The sequence below is a fragment of the Patiria miniata genome, unplaced genomic scaffold (genome assembly GCF_015706575.1).
Source record: "Patiria miniata isolate m_02_andy unplaced genomic scaffold, ASM1570657v1 HiC_scaffold_18, whole genome shotgun sequence".
Lineage (NCBI taxonomy): Eukaryota > Metazoa > Echinodermata > Asteroidea > Valvatida > Asterinidae > Patiria > Patiria miniata.
Window position 1 is genome coordinate 14,140,692 of NW_024037056.1, and position 20,970 is coordinate 14,161,661.

At 40.4% G+C, this 20,970-nt stretch overlaps 3 protein-coding genes across 8 annotated transcripts; 2 read left to right on the top strand and 1 right to left on the bottom strand.

Moving 5' to 3' along the window:
• Window positions 1-47: 47 nt before the first annotated feature.
• On the bottom strand, window positions 48-4,927 carry LOC119724744 (F-box/WD repeat-containing protein 2-like). The gene is made up of 6 exons (XM_038195939.1): window positions 4,263-4,927; window positions 3,314-3,508; window positions 3,064-3,197; window positions 2,453-2,539; window positions 2,159-2,337; window positions 48-1,802 (listed from the first exon to the last, which is right to left on the bottom strand). Exons 1-6 carry the CDS (start codon window positions 4,774-4,776, stop codon window positions 1,496-1,498), a joined length of 1,416 nt encoding a protein of 471 aa, XP_038051867.1. The 5' UTR covers window positions 4,777-4,927; the 3' UTR covers window positions 48-1,495.
• A 1,058-nt stretch (window positions 4,928-5,985) lies between these two features.
• LOC119724746 (protein Mpv17-like) lies at window positions 5,986-9,992 on the top strand. Of its 2 annotated transcripts, XM_038195942.1 has the most exons (7): window positions 5,988-6,603; window positions 7,327-7,442; window positions 7,869-7,961; window positions 8,056-8,151; window positions 8,947-8,979; window positions 9,130-9,182; window positions 9,529-9,992. In XM_038195942.1, the coding sequence occupies exons 1-7, from the start codon at window positions 6,531-6,533 to the stop codon at window positions 9,659-9,661; spliced, it is 597 nt and encodes a 198-aa protein (XP_038051870.1). In that variant the 5' UTR covers window positions 5,988-6,530; the 3' UTR covers window positions 9,662-9,992. The 2 variants fall into 2 exon arrangements, with proteins under 2 accessions (XP_038051871.1, XP_038051870.1); XM_038195943.1 differs by lacking the exon at window positions 8,056-8,151 and having other exon boundaries at window positions 5,986-6,603.
• Window positions 9,993-11,833: 1,841 nt separating this feature from the next.
• Window positions 11,834-20,944, top strand: LOC119724749 (elongation factor 1-alpha). Of its 5 annotated transcripts, none has more exons than XM_038195946.1 (8): window positions 11,834-11,947; window positions 14,355-14,551; window positions 15,398-15,577; window positions 16,015-16,182; window positions 17,176-17,304; window positions 17,514-17,688; window positions 18,236-18,492; window positions 19,656-20,944. In XM_038195946.1, exons 2-8 carry the CDS (start codon window positions 14,408-14,410, stop codon window positions 20,013-20,015), a joined length of 1,413 nt encoding a protein of 470 aa, XP_038051874.1. In that variant the 5' UTR covers window positions 11,834-11,947; window positions 14,355-14,407; the 3' UTR covers window positions 20,016-20,944. The 5 variants fall into 5 exon arrangements, with proteins under 5 accessions (XP_038051874.1, XP_038051875.1, XP_038051876.1 ...); XM_038195947.1 differs by having other exon boundaries at window positions 11,928-11,951; XM_038195948.1 differs by lacking the exon at window positions 11,834-11,947 and adding an exon at window positions 12,218-12,241.
• Window positions 20,945-20,970: the final 26 nt, after the last annotated feature.

Consider the following 20,970-nt stretch of genomic DNA (forward strand, 5'->3'; position numbering starts at 1 on the left):
ATGAATGTTCTGTGACACATGAAAGATATAAAAACACAGAAATTGAGTTTTGCAGCGAAGTGGAAGCACCAATTAGCCGTTTTATTTCCACAAATTTCATAAAATGTACACATTTAAATGATATTTTTTACAAATGTATCGTTTCGATTAAACTAAAAATTCAGCTTCTTTACAAGAACTGAAATACACGAATCAGTACTTTACAAAATTCTTAATAAAAACTGAAAGAAGAGGAGACTTCAGATAATTTCTTCAATTTGAATTTCCAATCTCCAGAATTGAAGGGAAAAATGGTTTGTATATTAATCACCGACATTCAGATTTTTCCTCAATTGGAATGGTATTCATTATGTTATAATATTTTCTTTAGTACTCCGCTCTCTACAACAAATGTAATAGAATATGCATGTGGGTTTTGGAAACTTTAAAGTTGTGAATATGAGAAAAAGTGCAAATTTCGAGGTCATTTTATGTACAAAATTGTCCCTTTTTATTCAATGGATAAAGATAATGTTACTTTTCAAACACACTCGGCTATTTAAAATGGTACTGAAGCCTATGAAAACTCAAAAGTAACGTTTTGATTGATGTTGATAATATTATGCAGTAAGTGGCAAAAACTGTCAGTATTTTACATATTTAATTAGATAACTTGGCATATAATATTTCAGAAATTTGGGTGAATTTTCACCAAATTTAGCACATTGTCTAGGGGTGTGTGTGTAACCGGAAAGCTGACTGAAAAAAACACGGGCACTATCAGGTACCCGTTAAAGAAAGCCAACCCCAAAATTCAAAGCTCGGAAGTTGCGGTTCAGATTGTTAATAAAGGTCCACACGACAATACTACCACATCGGTGCGTCGATACATGCAAGATAAAAGTGCGTACGGTGACCATAGCTTTAAGGTGTACACTGCAAGTTTCGTGAGCATCATAAACGTGAAATATGTTTTGTTTTCCCATGTAGCCTGGTTTTCATGTTGAAAATTCCCCACAAATGACATTCCAAACCTTTCTTTTTCATTGTCTGAGAAGTCACTAAGTCATTTGTAAAAATTGGTTACGGGTACCCGATCCCATCTATGGAACCGGTCGGGTACTCGGGTATCCGGTTGCGATGAACAGCCCTAACATTGGCTGAAAATGTCATGTTACATGAATTTATTCATGAACTACATTGAAACTGATTTTTGACCGCGTATAAAATCTTTTGATTTAAAATATGGAACAGTCTGACGCTTTCCCGCTAAACACCATTATATTTTTATTCATTTGACTGCCCTTCTAAGCTACTAAAGATTTTGTTGTCAAAAAAGTAAAATGCTTGGAACCATACAGCTCTGATCTAACCCATCCGTTTCGGCCGACACGACAGCATCGTTTTCAGTCCACAGCAATCTCCGAAACCGCAGGGATGCCGGTTACCACGGTAACCAGAGGTTCTGTTTCTAGGGATGACAGTTTCATCTGTCCGTCACATGATCGACTTTCGGTCACCTGTCCTGCTTGCCCGCGGCAGGCTGACGCCACCGCACCACGTGCAAGCTGTGATCCGACATACTGGTCGCGAAGACCAAGCCGACTTCCGCGTCCAGCCCCAGACCGTTCAGCCAGCGTACCGCCCCGGCCACGAAGTTGGATCCCCTCTTGGAGCGCCGGTAGGCGGGGAGTCGCCATGACGACACCGTCTCATGGGTATGGGTGTTGAGGAGGCGGAGGTACTGGTGGTCCAGTACGAAAGTGAACGCCGAGCCAAGTCCCAGGAGGATGAGGTTACTGGAGTCGGTGTACGGAATCAACCTGGAAGTCGGAAAGAACGGTTAAAAGTGGAAAATTTAGACACCATATGAGTAATTCAAGCGTTATGTAATGTCAATGACAGAGATTTTGAGTGCTCAGTGAATAAACCTGAAAATGTATTTTTTTCCAATCTTATACGTCCATCATCTATAATGGTCAGAGATTACAGACTAGGAGTTTTTGGATCATTTCTCTGAATCATTAATTAGATATCATGGTTAATTGGCTCTGTCATGGACATGACCTTTCCTTTTATGACGCTGGATTACCAAATATATTTTTTAAATTTAGAAAAAAATTGGACATTCTGTTGCCAAGTCAATAATGGAAATCGAGATGAGAAATTGACGACTTACTTTCTTAATTCAAAAGTTTGAAAATTCCAGACTAGAATGCCGACGTCCGAAGCGCAGGAGACGTGGGTCCCGTCAAACTGAAGCCGGGGCAGAAACGTCTGCGAGTGGACGGCCATGTTGCTGGGTGATGTCAGCGTCTTCACGCACTGCGACTCTGCGCTGTGTTTGAGGCTCCACACCTGATGGAAAGTGCAGTCGGATATGCCGTGAAAATTGCTAATTCTTGAAATACTTTTCACAATTATGGACTTGCGCATTTGCTGTACGAGACTCAAAGAACATTTTTGCTGTTACCTTTATTTCTGCCTTGTCCATTGTCAGAAGAACTGGTTCCCCGGAAGTGAATGTGTCCGACTCGACACACGCCTCACGTAAAATCACCTGAGGAAAAGAGAGTTTCCTCAAATCATTTGCATGTTTTTGTTGTTTCAACGAATCTAAACACAACAGTTCGAAACCTTTGAGATATACTAATTGAGCACTGTTTACTCAGTGTTGTCCGAAAGCTTGCCAGGATAAAAATCTCATTTTTACTCGGGTGGGACTCGAACCCACGACCTCCTGCTTACTAGTGCAGACGTCTCACCACTCGACCACCGAGCTTGCCGGGGTCAGCCGGCTGTTCGACTCTGATGTAGCAGTTGGCACTACAATCAATGGCTTTTGATGGAATTTTGTGTCGGGATATGTACATGGTTCTTCCAACAATAGGATGTGTTCTTCATCCGTCCTCATTTTCACTAGTCCCAGAGGGCCAGCCTAATGTATTCCTCGTATCTCACTTACTGACTGACTGACTCCCCGTCACTTGTGAGTCGGGCAGTGCTATCGTATAGGATACCCGAGCGCCAGTGATTGGGCTAAATCTGGCCTAGTCTTGTGAACAAAAGTAAAAAGGTACCTACCTGAGTGACCCATTCCGAGTGGCCTTGTAGCGTGTTGAGTAGGGCCCCGTCGCTCAGACACCACAGCTTGACCGTTGTATCGGCCGAACCACTGACCAGTAAATCCAGTCGGTCACTGTAATCTATGCTGAAAACTGTCCCAAAGAAAACAAAAAAGGAATATTTCAATCAACACCAACTACTAGGACCATTTCTGAATCCTCCACAATGATACTGATTTGTCGGGGTTTTTTTCGCGATGGACACATACCCGCACCGCAGTGGCCCGAGAACCGTTGAAGCCTGGTGCCCGTATCCCAGTCCCAGCATGCAATGGTGTTGTCGAAGGACGCCGTGATGAGTTTGTTGTCGTCGAACTTGATGTCGGCGCAGGTGTGGGTCTGAAGGACCTTGAGACACTGGCCCGTCGTGACGTCCCACAATCGAGCAGTCAAGTCATCCGATCCTAGAGACAAAACGAGAAATTGTCGAAGCACAAACCAAAGAAACTTTAGGGGTTGTTTACTTCATTTTTTCAGAAAGAGGGGTCAGTTTCTATGTAAACATTATGCCCATTCACCCTCCTATGCAAGCGTGTATCACTGCAAAGTTGTCCTTTTCAGTCAAAATCAGACTGTTTTTAACAGTTAAGGGCTCCCACTCCCAGCCTACACAAAGCAGGATTGACTGGCTGTGACTGTTTATGTAACTTGATAAAGCTGTGCTTTGACTGTAGCTGATTGATAAGCCAGCTGTGCCTACCACTTGCCTGCTTTTTGTCGGTTGACTGAATTTGACTAGTCACAGTGTTTGCTTGAAATATGATCTGACTGTTGGTGACTAGCCTGTGTAAAAGGCATGGCAGGGGAAGAGGATTGATTTTTCTGACTGTCTGTGACTGTTCGGACAGCAGGAGGGTTACGTAACAGTTCAGACAGCAATTGCTGCGGTATATTTTCATCCGATAACTACTGTGTTTTTTTAAAAAGAGATTCGGTGCCAAACTTAAGTTGTATTTTGGGTGGATCAGACGTGGACTTCACTTAAAGAAAATGACATGTCCCTTGAGAGCTGTGCGTTAAGAATTTGTAATTTTGTTACTGCATTATCGTGGTTGATTTTCGTCAATTCAGGGGGTTCCCATGTAGTTAAACTGACTTGGAGTTGGAACTTGAGATTTAGACTGAGGTTTTGAGGACTCAAATGAGGCAATCAAATACCTGAGGCCAATTTGCCGTCTCGGTAATGAAGGGCATAGACTCTAGCACTGTGCCCCTGCAAGGTCACGCTATCAAACGCGCACCCTTCCCTTAACTGCCTGAGTCGCAGAGCGAAGTCCCTGTACGTGACTTTCCAGTCTACTCCATTCTGATCAAAGCGCTGCTCCCGTTCGGCGGGGTTGAGCCCCAGTCGACAGCAGGCATTCTGCCAGGCTGCGGCGCAGCCGTTCACCATCTTGTTCCAGTGGCGGTTGACAAGGCAACATCGACAGAGCGTCTCCGCGTCCAGCCACGCCAGGAGGTAGTTCCCTAGCTCGGCCGGTAAGAGGTGAAGGAAGTCTCGTTTGACCAGACCCTCCAGTTTCGTGGCGAGGTGACCGAGTTGCTTAGCGCCGCACGCGGCGATCAGGTGATCCAAGGTCCCGCATCGTTGCTCATCGTCCAAATCACTCTCAAATGTCTTGACCAACTGGTCGCGCCAAACGTTAAACTTGTCGCAGTCCATCTTGTTCATGTTTCTATCTACTTTGCATGCAAAGACGTCGACTGTCTAAGTCCTGTGGTTGCTGTACATGTACATAGTTTTGGCAGCAATCTTTCCATACTTTGATGAAGACTGAACTGGACCACGCTCGCTTGTACTCTTGATATAAAATGTAAGGTTTTATCCTGCAAAGATAAGAATGAATAACACATAATTATGTATGCATAGAGGGGGGGGGGGGGTCTGATGTCTTTGAACCGTTCAATTTAGTTTTTACCTTTTTTCTACCATACTCCGTGTTACTTAGTTAGAAAGTGGTACCGAAGAGAACAAAATATCTATATAACGTTACCACTTTCTTGGCTGTGTGTGAAAGTCAACAAAGCAGGACTAGTACAGGTGGGCGCAGACATCCGAGAATATTTTACAGAAAGAACTGAAGAATGTTGCATTCTGACACTTTTTTTCATCATATATTATCTCAGTGAAGGTCAGTCATTGCAAACATGTGGGAAAAGACATGAATCTGGGACTGAGAAACATTTCCAATTTTGTTACAAAATACTTTGGTCTTGGAAATGCACTCGACTCTCCATAGACTTTGTACACGACCAAAGAAAAGGCGTCTGAATACTTCATTCTTTCCTAGCTCCCACACCTATGTTCTTGAAACTCAATGGTTCTCGAGTCTGGGGTGCTGAATGGTAACACATAGCAACCGATGAAAAGTAGTGTGCAAATCAATAGATGTTATCATCGGACGACTATGATGTCACACCGCCCCAACATGCCCGATCTAAAATAAGTACTTTTCTAGTATAAGAATTTTTTTTTTCAGTCCCAATTCTATTTTAACTGGTGTAACTATTTTAACAAAGTGAACAAATTGCCTAGCTGCATGCCTAGCGACAGTGTGATTTACTGTGAATGTGATGTGACTTTTTTGTGAGAAAGTTTTTTAAAAAAAACAAAATAATTTAATGCCAAGCTGCCAAGGTCAGCTTGCAAATTGCACTGTATTTGTTCCCCTTTTTACACACAAAAGTACACACATTCACTTCGTTCCTTGCGTGCTCTCTGTGTCACTGAATTAACAAAATCAAAACCCTCCAAAGTGAGGGCGCTATTTGCAAGCTCTGTGCAACACAAAATCTGTGTGCCTGTGCAGCGCACAGGCATGACAGGGGCGTGAGTTTATCTATTTAGAATTTTAATGACAAATATCATTTTTGTTTTCACAATTTCTGTGTAATTCTAATTTACCAAGGTCTGGTTAGTTCGCCAGTACTGCTGAAACGTGCTGTTTTCTCTTTCCATAGAAATGTCAAATTCCAACTTGCATTTCTTTCGCCGTACACATCGACGGTATACTTGATAATTTAGCCGGGCCCCGACTCGTAAATATATTGGTAATGCACGACCAGTCGTCTAGGTGTTTGATTGCTGGCTAACTGGATTCATACTGATGATTGAGGGCGCTATTGATTCTGACCAGTAAAGTGAAACATCAACATGCGTGGACGTTCAGTCATTGTGGTTGTTTGAAATTTTCTCGAAATTCTCTATGAAGTAAAATACTTTTAAATTGAATATTACATAACACGTGCATTACATGCACAGACGTTAACTTGGACGTGTTCGATTCTGCATTTTTCTGCAAAGTGACAATGTTGTTTACATTGTTTGACAACCATGACAAGGTGACATGTTTGAGTTCGCCAGGTAAACTCCCCGCCCCCCAATTCTCGATTTGCATAAATTAGGGCCGAACTTTAAACTTCAAGATGTTGTGGTTGTGGAGGGCATACACCAAGTTCCTTCAAGCGCACCCCTTCAAAGCACAGGCTGCAAACACTTGTGAGTAAATAAATAATAAAAATGAAAATTGAATTTCTGAGTTCATTATTTTTTTAATTTTGCATAGGCCCCCTATTCGTTTTATTCTATTTATGAAATACTTTCTATAATATTTATACTTATACAAAGTTATAGGCCTAAATGCATTTGAAAATATTTTGTTTTTTTCTTTCATGTGGTTATTGTCACTTTTTTATCAATTTTTTTTTTTTTGCGGTTTTGTCATGGTCATCTTTTTTGAAGTGTACATCTGAATAATTTATCTTTGGTTAGACCCCCAAGAAATAATAGTTGTGCTTCTGGTTACCCTACATACCCTATTTTGACAGCCCCTACCCTAAGTTTTTGGGGGGAAAATGAGGAAAAAACCTAAAAAAAATCACCAATTAGCTGTTGTTTTACCCTTGATTACACGCAGACACCTCAATATGATCGTACACAAAAAAAATTGCTAAGAAGAAAAAAATTCCCTACCTACCTACCCTATTTTCAAATGCTATAATCGGAAGCAGAAGTATATATATTTTTTTTTTTTGGCCTTAGTTATATTGACCTGTGATTGACTTGTGATGAACTTATGAATGGTTGGTTTGTGATGGCCTTATGACTGCCTTGTGATTGACTTGTGATTGACTTGTGATGGCTTGTGACTTGTGATTGACTTGTGATGGACTTTGACTGCCTTGTGTTTGACTTGTGATTGCTTGTGATTGCTTGTGACAGGTCTGCTTATGGGCCTCGGAGATATCATCTGTCAGCAGGCGATTGAGAAGGCGGGACTTAAGAAACACAACGTCGTACGCACTGTCAGACAAGCATCGTTTGGACTCTTCATTGGTGTACGTAAACAAAAAAAATATCAAGGACCCCTAAGTGGAAAATATTGCTTGACAACTTTATTTGCCAACCAAACCACAGTTGAGTACGAGTCTCAAATGATCTGTTTTCAGTGACTTTTTGACTTGGTTAATCGGTCCGGCACTCTACGGGCTTGAACTCAAACCTTATTGGAAACAAGATTGAGAGGCTATACCCTTGTGGAAAATCCAAAATTTACGGCCGACCCAGGTACAAACAGTGAAAGGCTTACTTTGTGTTTAATTGGACCCGTTTCCGTTCATGGTGGACCCATTTTGATTTCAAGATGGGTAGGCAAGTCGATAGTGTAACAAGGCCTAAAGGGTGCTTTCATTATTTTCATCTTATGGCCAATAGATGAGTGATTTTTCTTATTCAAAGTATATGCCTCTTTCTACTTCTTGTAGGGTCCACTGTTGTTTACATGGTACAGTACTCTGGATAAGTTCGTCAAGGGCACAGCGGCGATCAAAACACTCAAGTGTGTTGCACTCGATCAGGTAAAGTAACAACTTTTTGGGAGTCTGATTCCAAGAAGTAAATGTTGCCTATTCTTCCAACTTTATCCGTTTTTCTGCCTTATTTCATCTTTAGGCTTTGATGGCTCCTACATTCATCACCGTGTTTTACACCCTGATTGGACTGACCAGTGGCTTGTCTTCGGCAGAGGTCAAAGATAAACTAAAACAGGTATGCAAAATATCATAAGTCAATCATAAGTCAATCATAAGTCAATCATAAGACAATCCTAAAGTCGTCCAGTCCCAAGACGATCGGCAAACTGGTCGAATGAGGTGTCACAAATACGTTTGTAACCAGTTCATCCTTTGTTACTTGTGATTGGCTTGTGATGGACTTGTGATTGGCTTGTGATGGGCTTGTGATTGACTTGTGATTGACTTGTGATTGACTTGTGATTGGCTTGTGATGGACTTGTAATTTGACTTGTGATGGACTTGTGATTGACTTGTTGACTTGTGATTGACTTGTGATTGACTTGCTGACTTGTGATTGACTTGTGATTGGCTTGTGTTTGACTTGTGATTGGCTTGTGATTGACTTGTGATGGACTTGTGATGGACTTGTTGACTTGTGGTTGACTTATGATCGGCTTGTGATTGACTTGTGATTGACTTGTGATGGACTTGCCTGATGGACTTGTGATTGACTTGCTGACTTGTGATTGGCTTGTGATTGGCTTGTGATGGACTTGTGATTGACTTGCTGACTTGTGATTGACTTGTGATTGGCTTGTGATTGGCTTGTGATTGACTTGTGATGGACTTGTGATTGACTTGTTGACTTGTGATGGACTTGTGATTGGCTTGTGATGACTTGTGATGGACTTGACAGTCATAAGTTTGTCTGTTTTAGAAGGGGAAGGAGTTTTCTGTACAAGAAAAATGCAGGTGGTCTCGTCGTGTTGTATTTTGTCAGCATACTTGTGACTGTCTAATGAATGAACCTCACTTTTCTTTATTACAGAATTTTAAGACAACGTTGATCAACAACTACAAGGTTAGCTTAGTTTTGTAGTCATTCAATTTTATTCATTTATGCAATAATTTGCATAATGTTTATTTATGATTGATTTGCATATATTATGCCCAACCCTGTTTAATGCATGCATATTTTCCTCATTCATAAGTGTATCTTTTTTCTTCCCAGGTGTGGCCAGCTGCCCAAATCATCAACTTTTACTTTGTCCCCCTGCAGCATAGGTGGGTGTCTTTATTTACATATCATGCATATTCAATGGCCACATGCCTCTTATTTACATGTTTAGTACATGTATATTCAACAGGTGCTTATAAACAGGAGGTTAGTGGTTTAAGTCCCACGTGAGGAAGTCTACGATAGCTATTGATAGCTTTTGTGTGTTTTTTATTTTTAATTTTTGGTGAAGATCCTTTGAAAATAATCAGCATGTGCCATGCTTATTTTGCTTCAACATTATCAATGAAATTAAGTATGAAAAAAATGAGCATCAAGTTTATAATTCTTTTTAATATCTAATGAAAACATATTTTTTATTTGTTTGTTTATTTATTTGTTTGTTTGTTTTAGGGTCCTCGCTGTCAATTGTGTGGCATTATTCTGGAATACCTACCTGAGCTGGATGGCAAACTCGAGACAGGAATTGGTCGAAACAGTCATGGTGGACGAAACACCCGCATCTAAGACAAGTCCTGAGACGTGACAACAACATTAACCTGACTCAGAAAAGCAGTACAGTATTTGTAAACGGCCTCGAATTTTTATTTTTTTCGTGCTATTCTCTTTTTCTTTAATTGTTCAGTGCTTCTATATTATAAATATTTTCGCAGTACTAATGTTTCTTGATACAGTAGTATAATTTACCGTACGATTTCTTTATTGAATGTATAAATGCGTTGAATCATTTTTTGTTAATAAGCAAGCTTGTTCTTGTACAGTTTTACCCGTCTGTTATTTCCAAAATCCAAAGAAGTCTTGAGTATTTATTCGTAGGCAACTTACATCATATTTTATGAATGTACCGTATATAGTATGACTGTAAAATCCTGTAAAAAGCACAAATGTGGTATAGTTAAACAGTTTTACCAATTTTATTTTTCAGTTTTGGCGAACTGAATAAATTATATAGGTAAGATATGAACAAATTCATGAGTATCAGAGAGTTCGGTCAAAATTAAACAAGAATCGTTCTCAAAGTGAACATGTAGGCCACCTAATTACAACTTTGAAAGAAAAAAGGAAGTTGGTCCTTGAATTGACCGCCATTTTAGATTGAATACGAGGTTCCCGGCCAGCTCGTACTGAACAGAGCTATTACGTGGGATTATTCCATAGCCAAGCTGTGTACATTAGCCTCGCCTTGAAGTCATCAGCGTAGGATCTAGGAGGGGACAAAGGAAGGGGTATAATTTAGAAATGAAAACCACACAGGAATTCCATCGCAAACAAACAAAAGGAATTTAGATGTTGGCACCGGGAATTAAAGAATGTCCCGAAATCAGGAGAAAGCTCATAAACAAAAAGTCATTTTGGCGTCGAAATCTTCGCATATGGGCCCTGTAGGTCCTTTGTATTTGAATTTTCATCTAAAATTCGGTCCTAGTTTATTTTGTAAAATTGTAATCGACAATATTCTAAAGTGACCATAAATGTACGTGAGCTTGTAAATCTTCCAAGTGGTAATTGTTCAACGTCCGGACTTCTCTTAACTCTTGGAATTAGAATTTCGCCCTTTCTTCTACGTACGGGTTATCGTGATAAGATTATTATCAAGTGTACGTGAGCGTGTAAAATTAAAATCTTCAAGTGGTAATTGTTCAACCGTTTCTTGCTCTATGGTTCCGGACGTCTGGGCTTCTCTAAAGTCTTGTGGAATTGGAATGTCGCCCTTTCTTTTACGTACGGGGCATCATTTTGAGATGTTACTATGAGACGTTTATTTATTCTTTTGATTAAAAAGGGTGACATGTAAACATTCCCCTTGATTTGCATATACATGATGCCTAAACCGGGACTAATAAGCATTTATCCGTGATCGCCCCAACTTTGGTGTCATGTCGTACTAATTTTCGTAAAGGCTATAGTAAAAGTTGCCAGACGGACTAATTATTTTGTGTTGTGCACGTCAGGGTATTGATGCAGTACTTCAAGTTAACTATCATAGGACTAATGAAAGTAGATATGAGCATAATTAATTTAGTAATGTTTTAGCTACCTAACTGTCGAAATAAAAAGTATATTGTAGAAATAATTTCTCTTCCGGTAATTTTTTTTATATGATTATTTCAGAAATATCCGCATTTGGCCTACAAAATAATAATGCCTATATATGTCGAAATGTATGAACCTATTTAAGATCATTGTTTATCGCCTATAATTCTGTTGTGTGCTCTGTGTGTGTTCCACGTACTGATCCACAATAGCACACATTTGTTTCGAAACTCACGTTTAAATTCGTTGAATTTAAAGCAAGTTATCATTGGGTATAAGTTATTTGGCACCGTCTTCAGTGACGTGCACACAAAACAATCATAACTTTAAAATCAGAAATAAAAATGACACAACTGGAAAACAATCAACATACATACTTGTTGACTGTTTTATTTATCTAGCTTTTTGAAAAATTTTGTTCAAGTCAGTTTACGTTTATTACATATTTTGTTTCGTTATCCTTTTGTTAAATTTCGCATCTCGCGTGACTTGACGATACGTCATCATATCGGCGCATTGTGCAACGAGCGCTTGCGCATAAACCATGTGGTTTCATTAGTCTGGTTCCCAGACCAAAAGATTCTGACTATTCCTGATCAGGAATAGTCGGAATCTTTTGGTCTGGGAACCAGACTAGTGGTTTCATACGGATTGCGCAATGTTTCTTGGGGGTGGCCCAATTGCCGGTGTATGACGTCAATACAGAGACCCCCTCTCCGACCGTATAAATACCACCTGACTCGCCCGTATTCTTTCCTTTTCATGCGTGGCACATCCGGTAGGTTGGGAGACATTTTTTGAGAATTGTTCAATATTTTTTATCCATTGAAATTTATACTTTTTAATTGTCATCTATGTATAAAATTACATTGGCGTTAATAAATATACTTTAAATTAGTTGTTAGTTAGGATATTTTTTAAACTGTATTATCTAAAATGTGAGATTTTCGGGACAATGTGTGACCGGCATTTGGAATTTCGTTATCGTACATGTGACTTTGATTTTGACATTGTTCGACACTCGTGCCGTATGACGTGGCAAATTTATTTTTCTTCCAACAAAATTCCAGTGGTATATGCTCTGTATTTTTACAAAATTTACACAAATGTTCATCAATTTGTATACCTTTTTTGTGCCGAAATGTTTTCCTTCAACATGTTGAATGTTCAACATGTTGTATTGTTCGTTAATCGGGAAAACATGCCAGTATTGCCACGCCACTTTTTTCTTCATCATCTCAGTGAAAGTCATTCATTGCAAAAATTATGATAAGACATGAATCTGGGACTGTGAGAAACATTTCCACTTTTGTTAGGAAATACTTGAAGTTGAACATGCGTTAAAAAAGGACAAAGTCAAAATGTTGCAACCTGAGTCCACTTCCGCGATTGTGTACAACTACAAAGTCATGAAAGTCTATGGAGACTCAAGAAAAAAGTATTTTTCGTAACAAAATTGGAAATGTTTCTCAAGAATCTCGGTCCCAGATTCATGTCAAATCATCACTTTTGCAATGAATGACCTTCATTGAGATGATACTTGATAGGACGAGAAAAAAGTGGCGTCAGGTTGCAATATTTTTCCCCAAAAAAAAAGCTTAGACTTTTTGACTTTTGAGTTTTGTAGGCACTACCACTAGGCTAGCCCCATAAATGTGGCCTATTTACTGGACTGCCTCCATAAACATAGGCCACACATCCACATGTACAAAAATCGTGTCGACTTTGCCAAATTTTGATTTTCACATTTAGGCTTACTTTGTAGGGTTTTTTTGCTTTAGAAGCATTCTCACCCTCTATATAGGCTAATCAGAAAGTGCTGCCTTTTTCAGATGCCTAATTTTTGTGAAATTTCATGTTGAAATTTTGATACGCAAACGTGTGCAAATGTATCTGGAAATTTCACGAAAAATGGACATCTGAAAAGGCAGCACTTTCTGATTAGCCTATATAGAGGGTGAGAATGCTTCTAAAGCAAAAAAAAACTACAAAGTAAGCCTAAATGTGAAAATCAAAATTTGGCAAAGTCGACACGTTTTTGTACATGTGGATGTGTGGCCTATGTTTACGGAGGCAGTCCAGTAAATAGGCCACATTTATGGGGCTACCACTAGGCTAGTCCCACTAACTGGGGCGCTAGAACTCCTTTTTTTGACATTTGGGATGTTGGTCTGTCGTACTAGCGTCCCACAACTGAAATATTGTCAAAGTGACAATTTCAACGTTCACCACAAAAATCACGCAAAATACTTGACAAAAATACCTTTGAAAGTACCTACTGGCATTTCCACATATCAAAGACGAAGTAATGGGGCTAAGAAATAAACATAACAGTTGTTGAAGCCTAACGGTAGGCCTATTTATCAGATTTTTTTTTCATCTTATACATGTCAGAAATAATGTTTTCTTTTTGAGACTCTTGACCAAAGAACACCAATCGTCAATATGTATAGGCTACTCAAATTCTGCGTCCCCCCCCCCCCCCCCCATTGTCTAAAAAAAATTCAAAAGTTACATTGATGAACTGAGTATACTGGTAAACTAAACATGAAAGCCACCTTTCCATATAGCTTATGCGCATTTTTGATTTGATAGATATGTCGACAGCGCTCCATTGAGCACTTTTCGACGGACGATTGCAACGTAAACTTTAATGGGGAAAGGGACGTGTGCTACATGAGATCTTGCGTCTGTAGAAATTAAAAATATTCGCAGCCTATGCAGTCGATTCGCGACTTGAATCAAATTCTCATTGAATGGTAAATCATCGCAACCGGTTATTATAATTATTATAATTATTAATTTCAGGCAATGAAACCAAGGATTCCCTCCCCATAAGCGCCTAAGGCACTTACTTAGCTCGCACGCCTTAAGGAATAATGTGGAGAGAAGACCTTGAGAAGAAGTAACACTTTTAGAGGTGGGAGGAAAAGCCCAGAAGAACATTCTGGGGAAAACCCACGGAATCGGGCAGGGACTGAAAACCCAACCATATTGGCCAAGGTGGGATTCAAACCTTGGTCACAGCAGTGGAAGGCGAGGAAAGTACCGCTGCAGCAACCTGACTCCCGAAAACTGGTGTGCAACTGAGTAGATGTTCTTATCGGCTGACGTAATCTCGTCCACATTTATATCCAAGGATACTGAAGCGGCATGCTTTATTTGTTCTCATTTCTTTTGGACAGCTTTCTGCATATAAATCCAAAATACCACTCCGAAGCTTACTTCAACAAGCATCATGGGCAAAGAGAAGATTCACATTAACCTTGTGGTCATCGGCCACGTCGACTCCGGCAAGTCGACCACCACCGGCCATCTTATCTACAAGTGCGGTGGCATTGATGAAAGAACCATCCAAAAGTATGAGAAGGAAGCCTCAGAGGTGAGTTTTCAACAAGCTGTTTCAGAATAAGTCTTAGTGCAGAGTGTCGACGTGTTATTCCAGCGTTCTTAAAAAAAAGTACAACGTCACTGTTTATGGGGAAACATTGGCTCAAAACATGGTAATGGTAGTAAAGTCTGTTACCAGCCAATATGGCCCATCGACCGTTTCCTTGGCATAAAGTGACAGAAGTTTTCTGTTCCCCCTGGATGAGATGCTAGTCCATCACAGGTTACTCTCCCCAGCTTATGCCTGTACCCATTTATACTCCTGGGTGGAGAGAGGCAAGTGGGGGTGAAGTGGATCGCCCAAGGACACAACATATGGCCAGCAGCTGGATTCGAACCCCTGACCCTCTCATCATGAATCATTTAACATAACCACTGGGCCTCACTAAGTCTCCCCAATCAGGCCAGAGCACAGGACAAGAATATTAACTTGACAAGGATTAGGGTCGAGTCAGTTAGGATAATGGAATATTCAACTTTCCATTTGATCGAATATTAGGTTACACCGGAAGACAGATTTTCGTCATCCGATTGCCAGTTAAAATTCCTTCATGGTTTCATAATTTATTGCAACACAGTTTAAAGAATGCTTACTTTGCACATTCATGCATTAACTTTTCCAAAAACAAACCAAAACACCATATTCTCTTACGGATTTTACATTTTAATATTGGGCACATTCAAAAATGTTGAAAAGATATGAATCTGCAACTGAGAAACATTTACAATTCTGTTAAAAAAATACTTTGAAAATTCACTTGACTCTCAATAGACCTTGCACACAACCAAAGAAGTGGCGTCTAGGTACTTAACTCTTTTCTCAAATTGATTTTGGCAGATGGGCAAAGGTTCCTTCAAGTACGCCTGGGTGCTGGACAAGCTGAAGGCCGAGCGTGAGCGTGGTATCACCATCGACATTGCCCTGTGGAAGTTCGAGACCCCCAAGTATTACTGCACCGTCATCGACGCCCCTGGTCATCGTGATTTCATCAAGAACATGATCACTGGAACATCTCAGGTAATGACTAACATGTATTTAGAAAGGTTGTCAAATCTCAAGGTTTTCTCAAGTTACCTTTTTGTTTTTGTAAACTCGTAGCATAGTTCTGCAGGATGGGTTAATAAAAATGAAGTACAAAGGCATTTGGAATTATTTATCCCCAACACAATTGCTTGTAATTCTCATTTCATTACTTATGTACATGTGTATAGAATTTATATTACGCATCAATTGATTTCAAGCAGAAACCTGAGAATGTCCCAAAGTCGAGGTTTGCACCAACCAAAAATTAGATCCCTTCGCCTGAAAAAGACTAAAAACTGTAAGTGGAGTGTCGTGTACTGCGGTGTGGCGTGAATTTCAAGTCATTATTGAACGATTTAGCAGTGCAGAATTCCACAAGTTTCCAGCAAGAAAACATGTAGAAAATGATGAGAATTTGGTTTGTTACTCAGGCTGACTGCGCCGTCCTTATCGTGGCTGGCGGTACTGGAGAGTTCGAGGCTGGCATTTCCAAGAACGGACAGACGAGAGAGCACGCTCTCCTTGCTTTCACTCTGGGTGTCAAGCAACTGATTGTCGGCGTCAACAAGATGGACTCCACTGAGCCACCGTACAGCGAGGTGAGACAGGGGTGTGAAATCTCAGCTTTTTAGCTGATTTCAGCTTTTTTTGTTTTGGATTTCCCCTTTTTCCCCTCACTTGCTTTGTACAAAAGTATAGGAGATTTCAAAAATTCAGCTTTTTTACACCTTTTTCAGCTGTTTTCAGCTATTTTTTGTCAGTGGTCACTCACACCCCTGGTGAGAGCTCTTGAAAACCACAGGCCTTTTTTTTATGCCCTGTGGCGAAGCCGAAGGAGCATACCCACATGGGTGGGTGTATGTGTCCGGATAAATCTTGTCAGCGCGGTAACTTGAGAAATACTTAAAGGTATAGTCCATCATTTGTAATTTGTGCATTTTTTTCGTTTGAAGCAACAAAAGAGTTCAAAATCTAATGAAGGATACTGAGCAACTAACCTGATGAAGTTTCAGCTAAGCTTCAGCTGTACATTCCGAGAAAAACAGCATTCTAAGATCTCAATTTCAAATCAAAAGTTGCTGAATCATGTTTTGAATTGTTTTGAATTGCAACTAAACGCGACGTCGCGCACTGATCCGACGAATTATAACAACCGCGCGCGCGTGTGCTTCATTCGAATACTTGTGCGTGCTTCGCTGAATAACAAAACGAACTACTAATTTAAATTTTCCTACAGTGCTTCTTAAGAATCACCGTTGGAAATGTCTTCTTTCGTTGATTACTTCAAAATGACAGCTTCCCAGAAAGAATAATTTCACAGGGAGTTTAGTCTCCTTACTATCTTTCAACCAAGTTAGTTTTTCAACAATAATTACGCCAAGTTACTTCTCGGATGGCTGCAAATGATGGACTCTACCTTTAACATATGATCTTCAAATTTGGTTTGTGTATTGTTATTGGTAATCCTAAGTAGCCAATTGCATTTAATCACCATTCATTCTCAATCCTCCAAAACAACCAGGAGGATTTTAGAGGATTGAGGGGGTTAGTGATAATGACATAATTTTGGATTTTAATTTTGTCTGCTGTAGTCCCGATTCAAGGAGATTGAGAAGGAAGTCAGCGCATACGTCAAGAAAGTTGGCTACAATCCTAAGGCCGTGGCATTCGTTCCCATTTCTGGCTGGCACGGAGATAATATGTTGGAGCCATCTCCAAAGGTTAGTGTAACTCTTTTCAGCTTATTGATAAAATGGCAAGTGTGTGGGCCATAAAATGGATGGATCTCCAAGTCCAAATAGACTGTGTGCATTGTGGGCGTCTCAAAGGGTAATCTTTGTTACCCCTAATGAATAACTTTTAGATAATCCACCCCCCCCCCTTTTCCCCAGCCTTTTCTGATCAAAACTGTTATTTATTTCCCCTGTAGATGAGCTGGTACAAGGGTTGGGAAATTGAACAAGTAGAGGTGAAAGATAACAAGAAAACAACTAAGAAATCCAGTGGAAAGACGCTTGTCGAGGCCTTGGACTCGATCATGCCGCCACAGCGGCCTTCAGATAAGCCTCTTCGTCTACCTCTGCAGGATGTCTACAAAATCGGAGGTCAGTGTAAATTCTTAATTTTTTTTTTTTTTTTTTTAGAGAGTGCGAGAGAGACGGCTCCATGATGCACTGATCAGAGATGAAACTTGTTGCACGTTCATTGCAATTCGTCTTTATGAAATTTATTTTCCAAGATTCTGACTTGAGGCCAAAAAAAAATTAAGTCGGTCTCTGGTCAGCGCGCGCGTCAATTTTAATCATGCGCGTCAATTTATTTATTTTTTTCCCAAAGTGTTCCGCGGTAGCTCCAACAGCGCCCTATATTTCCCGCACCTCATTTTTTTTTACCAAAGAGCACCAAGGAATGGGAAATTGCACCAAGGCAGATGATCGAAAGCACCAAGGCAAATTATGGAGGACACCAATGTACATGAGGACACCAAAAAAGCAAAACAGTACCCCACCTTGTCTGAAAGTCTGAAATCAGACCTTTTGAATCTTAATGAAAGACATCAGCACAGAAAAAAATTCTTCTTTCAGATCTTTTCATGCGATTTTCAGAGTTTCGGTTTTTTTAAAGTGACAATTTCTTCCCTATTCTCCTCAGGTATTGGAACAGTGCCAGTGGGTCGTGTGGAGACGGGTATCATCAAGCCAGGTGTCGTGGTCACTTTCGCTCCGCCCAATATCACCACTGAGGTCAAGTCTGTGGAGATGCACCACGAGTCTCTCCCTGAGGCCCTCCCCGGCGATAACGTAGGCTTCAACGTCAAGAACGTGTCCGTCAAGGAGATCAAACGTGGGATGGTGGCCGGCGACAGCAAGAACGACCCCCCTAGGGGGGCTGCCAGTTTCAAGGCGCAGGTAGGTTTGTCCCAGGCGTGACATTTTTCAGACTTTATGAATCAGAGAGAAAGACTTTATCAGTTTAAAAGAAAGGCATCTTTCAATTTCTCCTCGTGGGTTTGCACGTCCGTTTCTAATATTTCGAGCTAACTAGGGAGGAGTTAAACTAAGAAGAAACAAAAAGTGGAGGACATTCTGGTAAAATACAGCTTGTAGGTGTTTTTTGTGGGGTGCTGTGGTCCAATGGTTACCTGGTATTTTCTGAGAAAACACAGTTATTGTAGTCAAAACCCTAAGGTGTCGTGTGCAACAAAAGGTCGTTATCCGTTGGTGACCTTTTGTCAATAACGCATTATGGAGATACTTTAGGTGCGCTATATGAAACAAAAGGTCGTTAACATCCGTTAGTAGCCTAATGTCAGTAATAAACCGCAGGCTTCTCATCATAGACAAAAGGTCATTATGCTACGTACTTTTAACCGTATTTTGCAAATTAGCGACCTTATAAAAAGAATACAAATGTGCAATAAAAATTAGGCCCTTTTTAATTGGTTAATTTCTAGTATAATTAAAAAGATAAAATGACTCATTTTTTGGTGAGAAGCAAGCTTTTTGATAGCTTGACCCTAACTCCCTAGGGGGTGTGCAAAATCGTATTAAAATTAGAGAATTCAGGACTGTTAGGGCTATTAAACAAAAAAGTCAGTTTGGTGAAAATTGCCATAACGACCTTATAGCACTGAGCCAACGATTATTATTATTTCTAAATTGCCCATTTCATTTGCACCAAATATTAAGGGCAAGTTGCAATTTCGTGGCGTTACACAACCTCACTGCCTGATTGTCGCTTGTTACTCGACCTGGTTGTTGGCTGGGCCCAATTTCACGGCGCTGCTAAGCACAAAAATTTGCTTAGCACAAAAAAAGTCTGGCTTCAGGTTACCAGCCAAAACTCCACGTGATTTTCATGCTAAGCTAACAACAGCTGAATACTAATCACAAGCAATATACATCATATGGAGTTTTGGCTGGAAACCTGCTTTTATAAGCCAGTCTTTTTTTGTGCTAAGCAAATTTTTGTGCTTAGCAGCGCCGTGAAATTGGCCCCTGGTGGAGAGTCAGGCAGTCCCTTCAGTGTAACAGAAGTCAGCATGTTAATTTCATTTTGTCATTTCCTGTAGGTTATCATCCTGAACCATCCCGGGCAAATCCATGCTGGTTACGCTCCGGTGCTGGACTGCCACACGGCCCACATTGCCTGCAAGTTCGCCGAGCTTCTGGAGAAGATTGACCGCCGTTCCGGCAAGAAGTTGGAAGATCTTCCCAAGATGGTCAAGTCCGGCGACGCAGCCATCATCAATCTGATTCCCTCCAAGCCCATGTGCGTGGAGTCCTTCAACGACTACCAGCCCCTAGGGCGTTTTGCCGTGCGCGACATGAAGCAGACAGTCGCCGTGGGTGTCATCAAGGAGGTCACTAAGAAGGACCCAGCCGGCGGCAAGACCACCAAGTCTGCCCAGAAGGCTAGCAAGAAGAAGTGATGGCAGGTCCTCACGACCGCTGCCTCAAGCAAGCCCTCGCAGAGGGCCTGCTCAACAAAACCAAACCGTTCTAGCGATCTTAAAACCATAACCCTTATCAGTGTTCTCAGAAACCAAGTAGTGAAACCGTTGATTAAAGTTGTAAAGCCCTTCGAGTCTAAGGCGCAGAGAGAAGGCATTAACCACAGAAAGTTCTTCCGAAGGAAAAACTGATTTTGGCTAATAGAAATTTTAAGAGCACATTAATTTTGCAATTATTTTGTGATTGTAAAGCACTCGCTTAAAAGTACTGTCAAGTTCTGAATTGTTTTCCTCATCTCTCCAACACATGTGAAGGCAATGTGGAGATTGAACAAAAATGTCAAAAAGCCATGCATGAACATTATTGCTTGGTATTTTTGTTTTTTATTCCATGCATTGGAACTATACATTTCCCCAGAAGGGTTTAAAAAAAAAGTTGCAAATTGTAACGTCATGTTTTATTTGTTAAACAATCATGGCCATATACAATGTTGAAAAGAAATCTAACTGTGGAGGAACGACTCGAAATTACGTTGGTGTTTTTGTGAGATGTGAACTTATGAGACGTCCAGTGTAACTTCAGTTTGCCAAAATGACTGTCATTGTTTGGAGAAACCCCAAAGAATGGGTCGTGTTAACAACGAGGAGTCTTTGGAAAAGGAATATTGTAGGAAAGCAGGAATATTGGAAAAAGTGCCACATTTTTCTTGCAGCGTGTACATGCGAATACTCGTTAAGTTTCTCAAAAATTTTATTTCCGAAACCCGCAGCGGCTGTTGCTAAACACATGTACATGTACTTTGTTTTGTGGTGTAACTTAAAATGTCGAAATAGACAAAAGACACGAGCATCCTTTATCAGTTCGGGTGACCTGTTAAAAATAATAAATCTTGAAGAAAAAAATTGAAGAAAAAGTGTCTGTGTTTTTGTTCTG

Excerpts from the sequence above, each read along its gene's own strand:
- LOC119724746 (XM_038195942.1), top strand. The coding sequence starts at position 6,531 with ATGTTGTGGTTGTGGAGGGCATACACCAAGTTCCTTCAAGCGCACCCC. Across the intron at positions 6,604-7,326 it reads AGCACAGGCTGCAAACACTT|GTCTGCTTATGGGCCTCGGA; the intron begins GTGAGTAAATAA and ends TGCTTGTGACAG. Across the intron at positions 8,152-8,946 it reads TCAAAGATAAACTAAAACAG|AATTTTAAGACAACGTTGAT; the intron begins GTATGCAAAATA and ends TCTTTATTACAG.
- LOC119724744 (XM_038195939.1), bottom strand. The coding sequence starts at position 4,776 with ATGAACAAGATGGACTGCGACAAGTTTAACGTTTGGCGCGACCAGTTG. Across the intron at positions 3,509-4,262 it reads AGACGGCAAATTGGCCTCAG|GATCGGATGACTTGACTGCT; the intron begins GTATTTGATTGC and ends TTTTGTCTCTAG. Across the intron at positions 2,338-2,452 it reads TGGACAAGGCAGAAATAAAG|GTGTGGAGCCTCAAACACAG; the intron begins GTAACAGCAAAA and ends ACTTTCCATCAG.
- LOC119724749 (XM_038195946.1), top strand. The coding sequence starts at position 14,408 with ATGGGCAAAGAGAAGATTCACATTAACCTTGTGGTCATCGGCCACGTC. Across the intron at positions 15,578-16,014 it reads TGATCACTGGAACATCTCAG|GCTGACTGCGCCGTCCTTAT; the intron begins GTAATGACTAAC and ends TTTGTTACTCAG. Across the intron at positions 18,493-19,655 it reads CTGCCAGTTTCAAGGCGCAG|GTTATCATCCTGAACCATCC; the intron begins GTAGGTTTGTCC and ends CATTTCCTGTAG.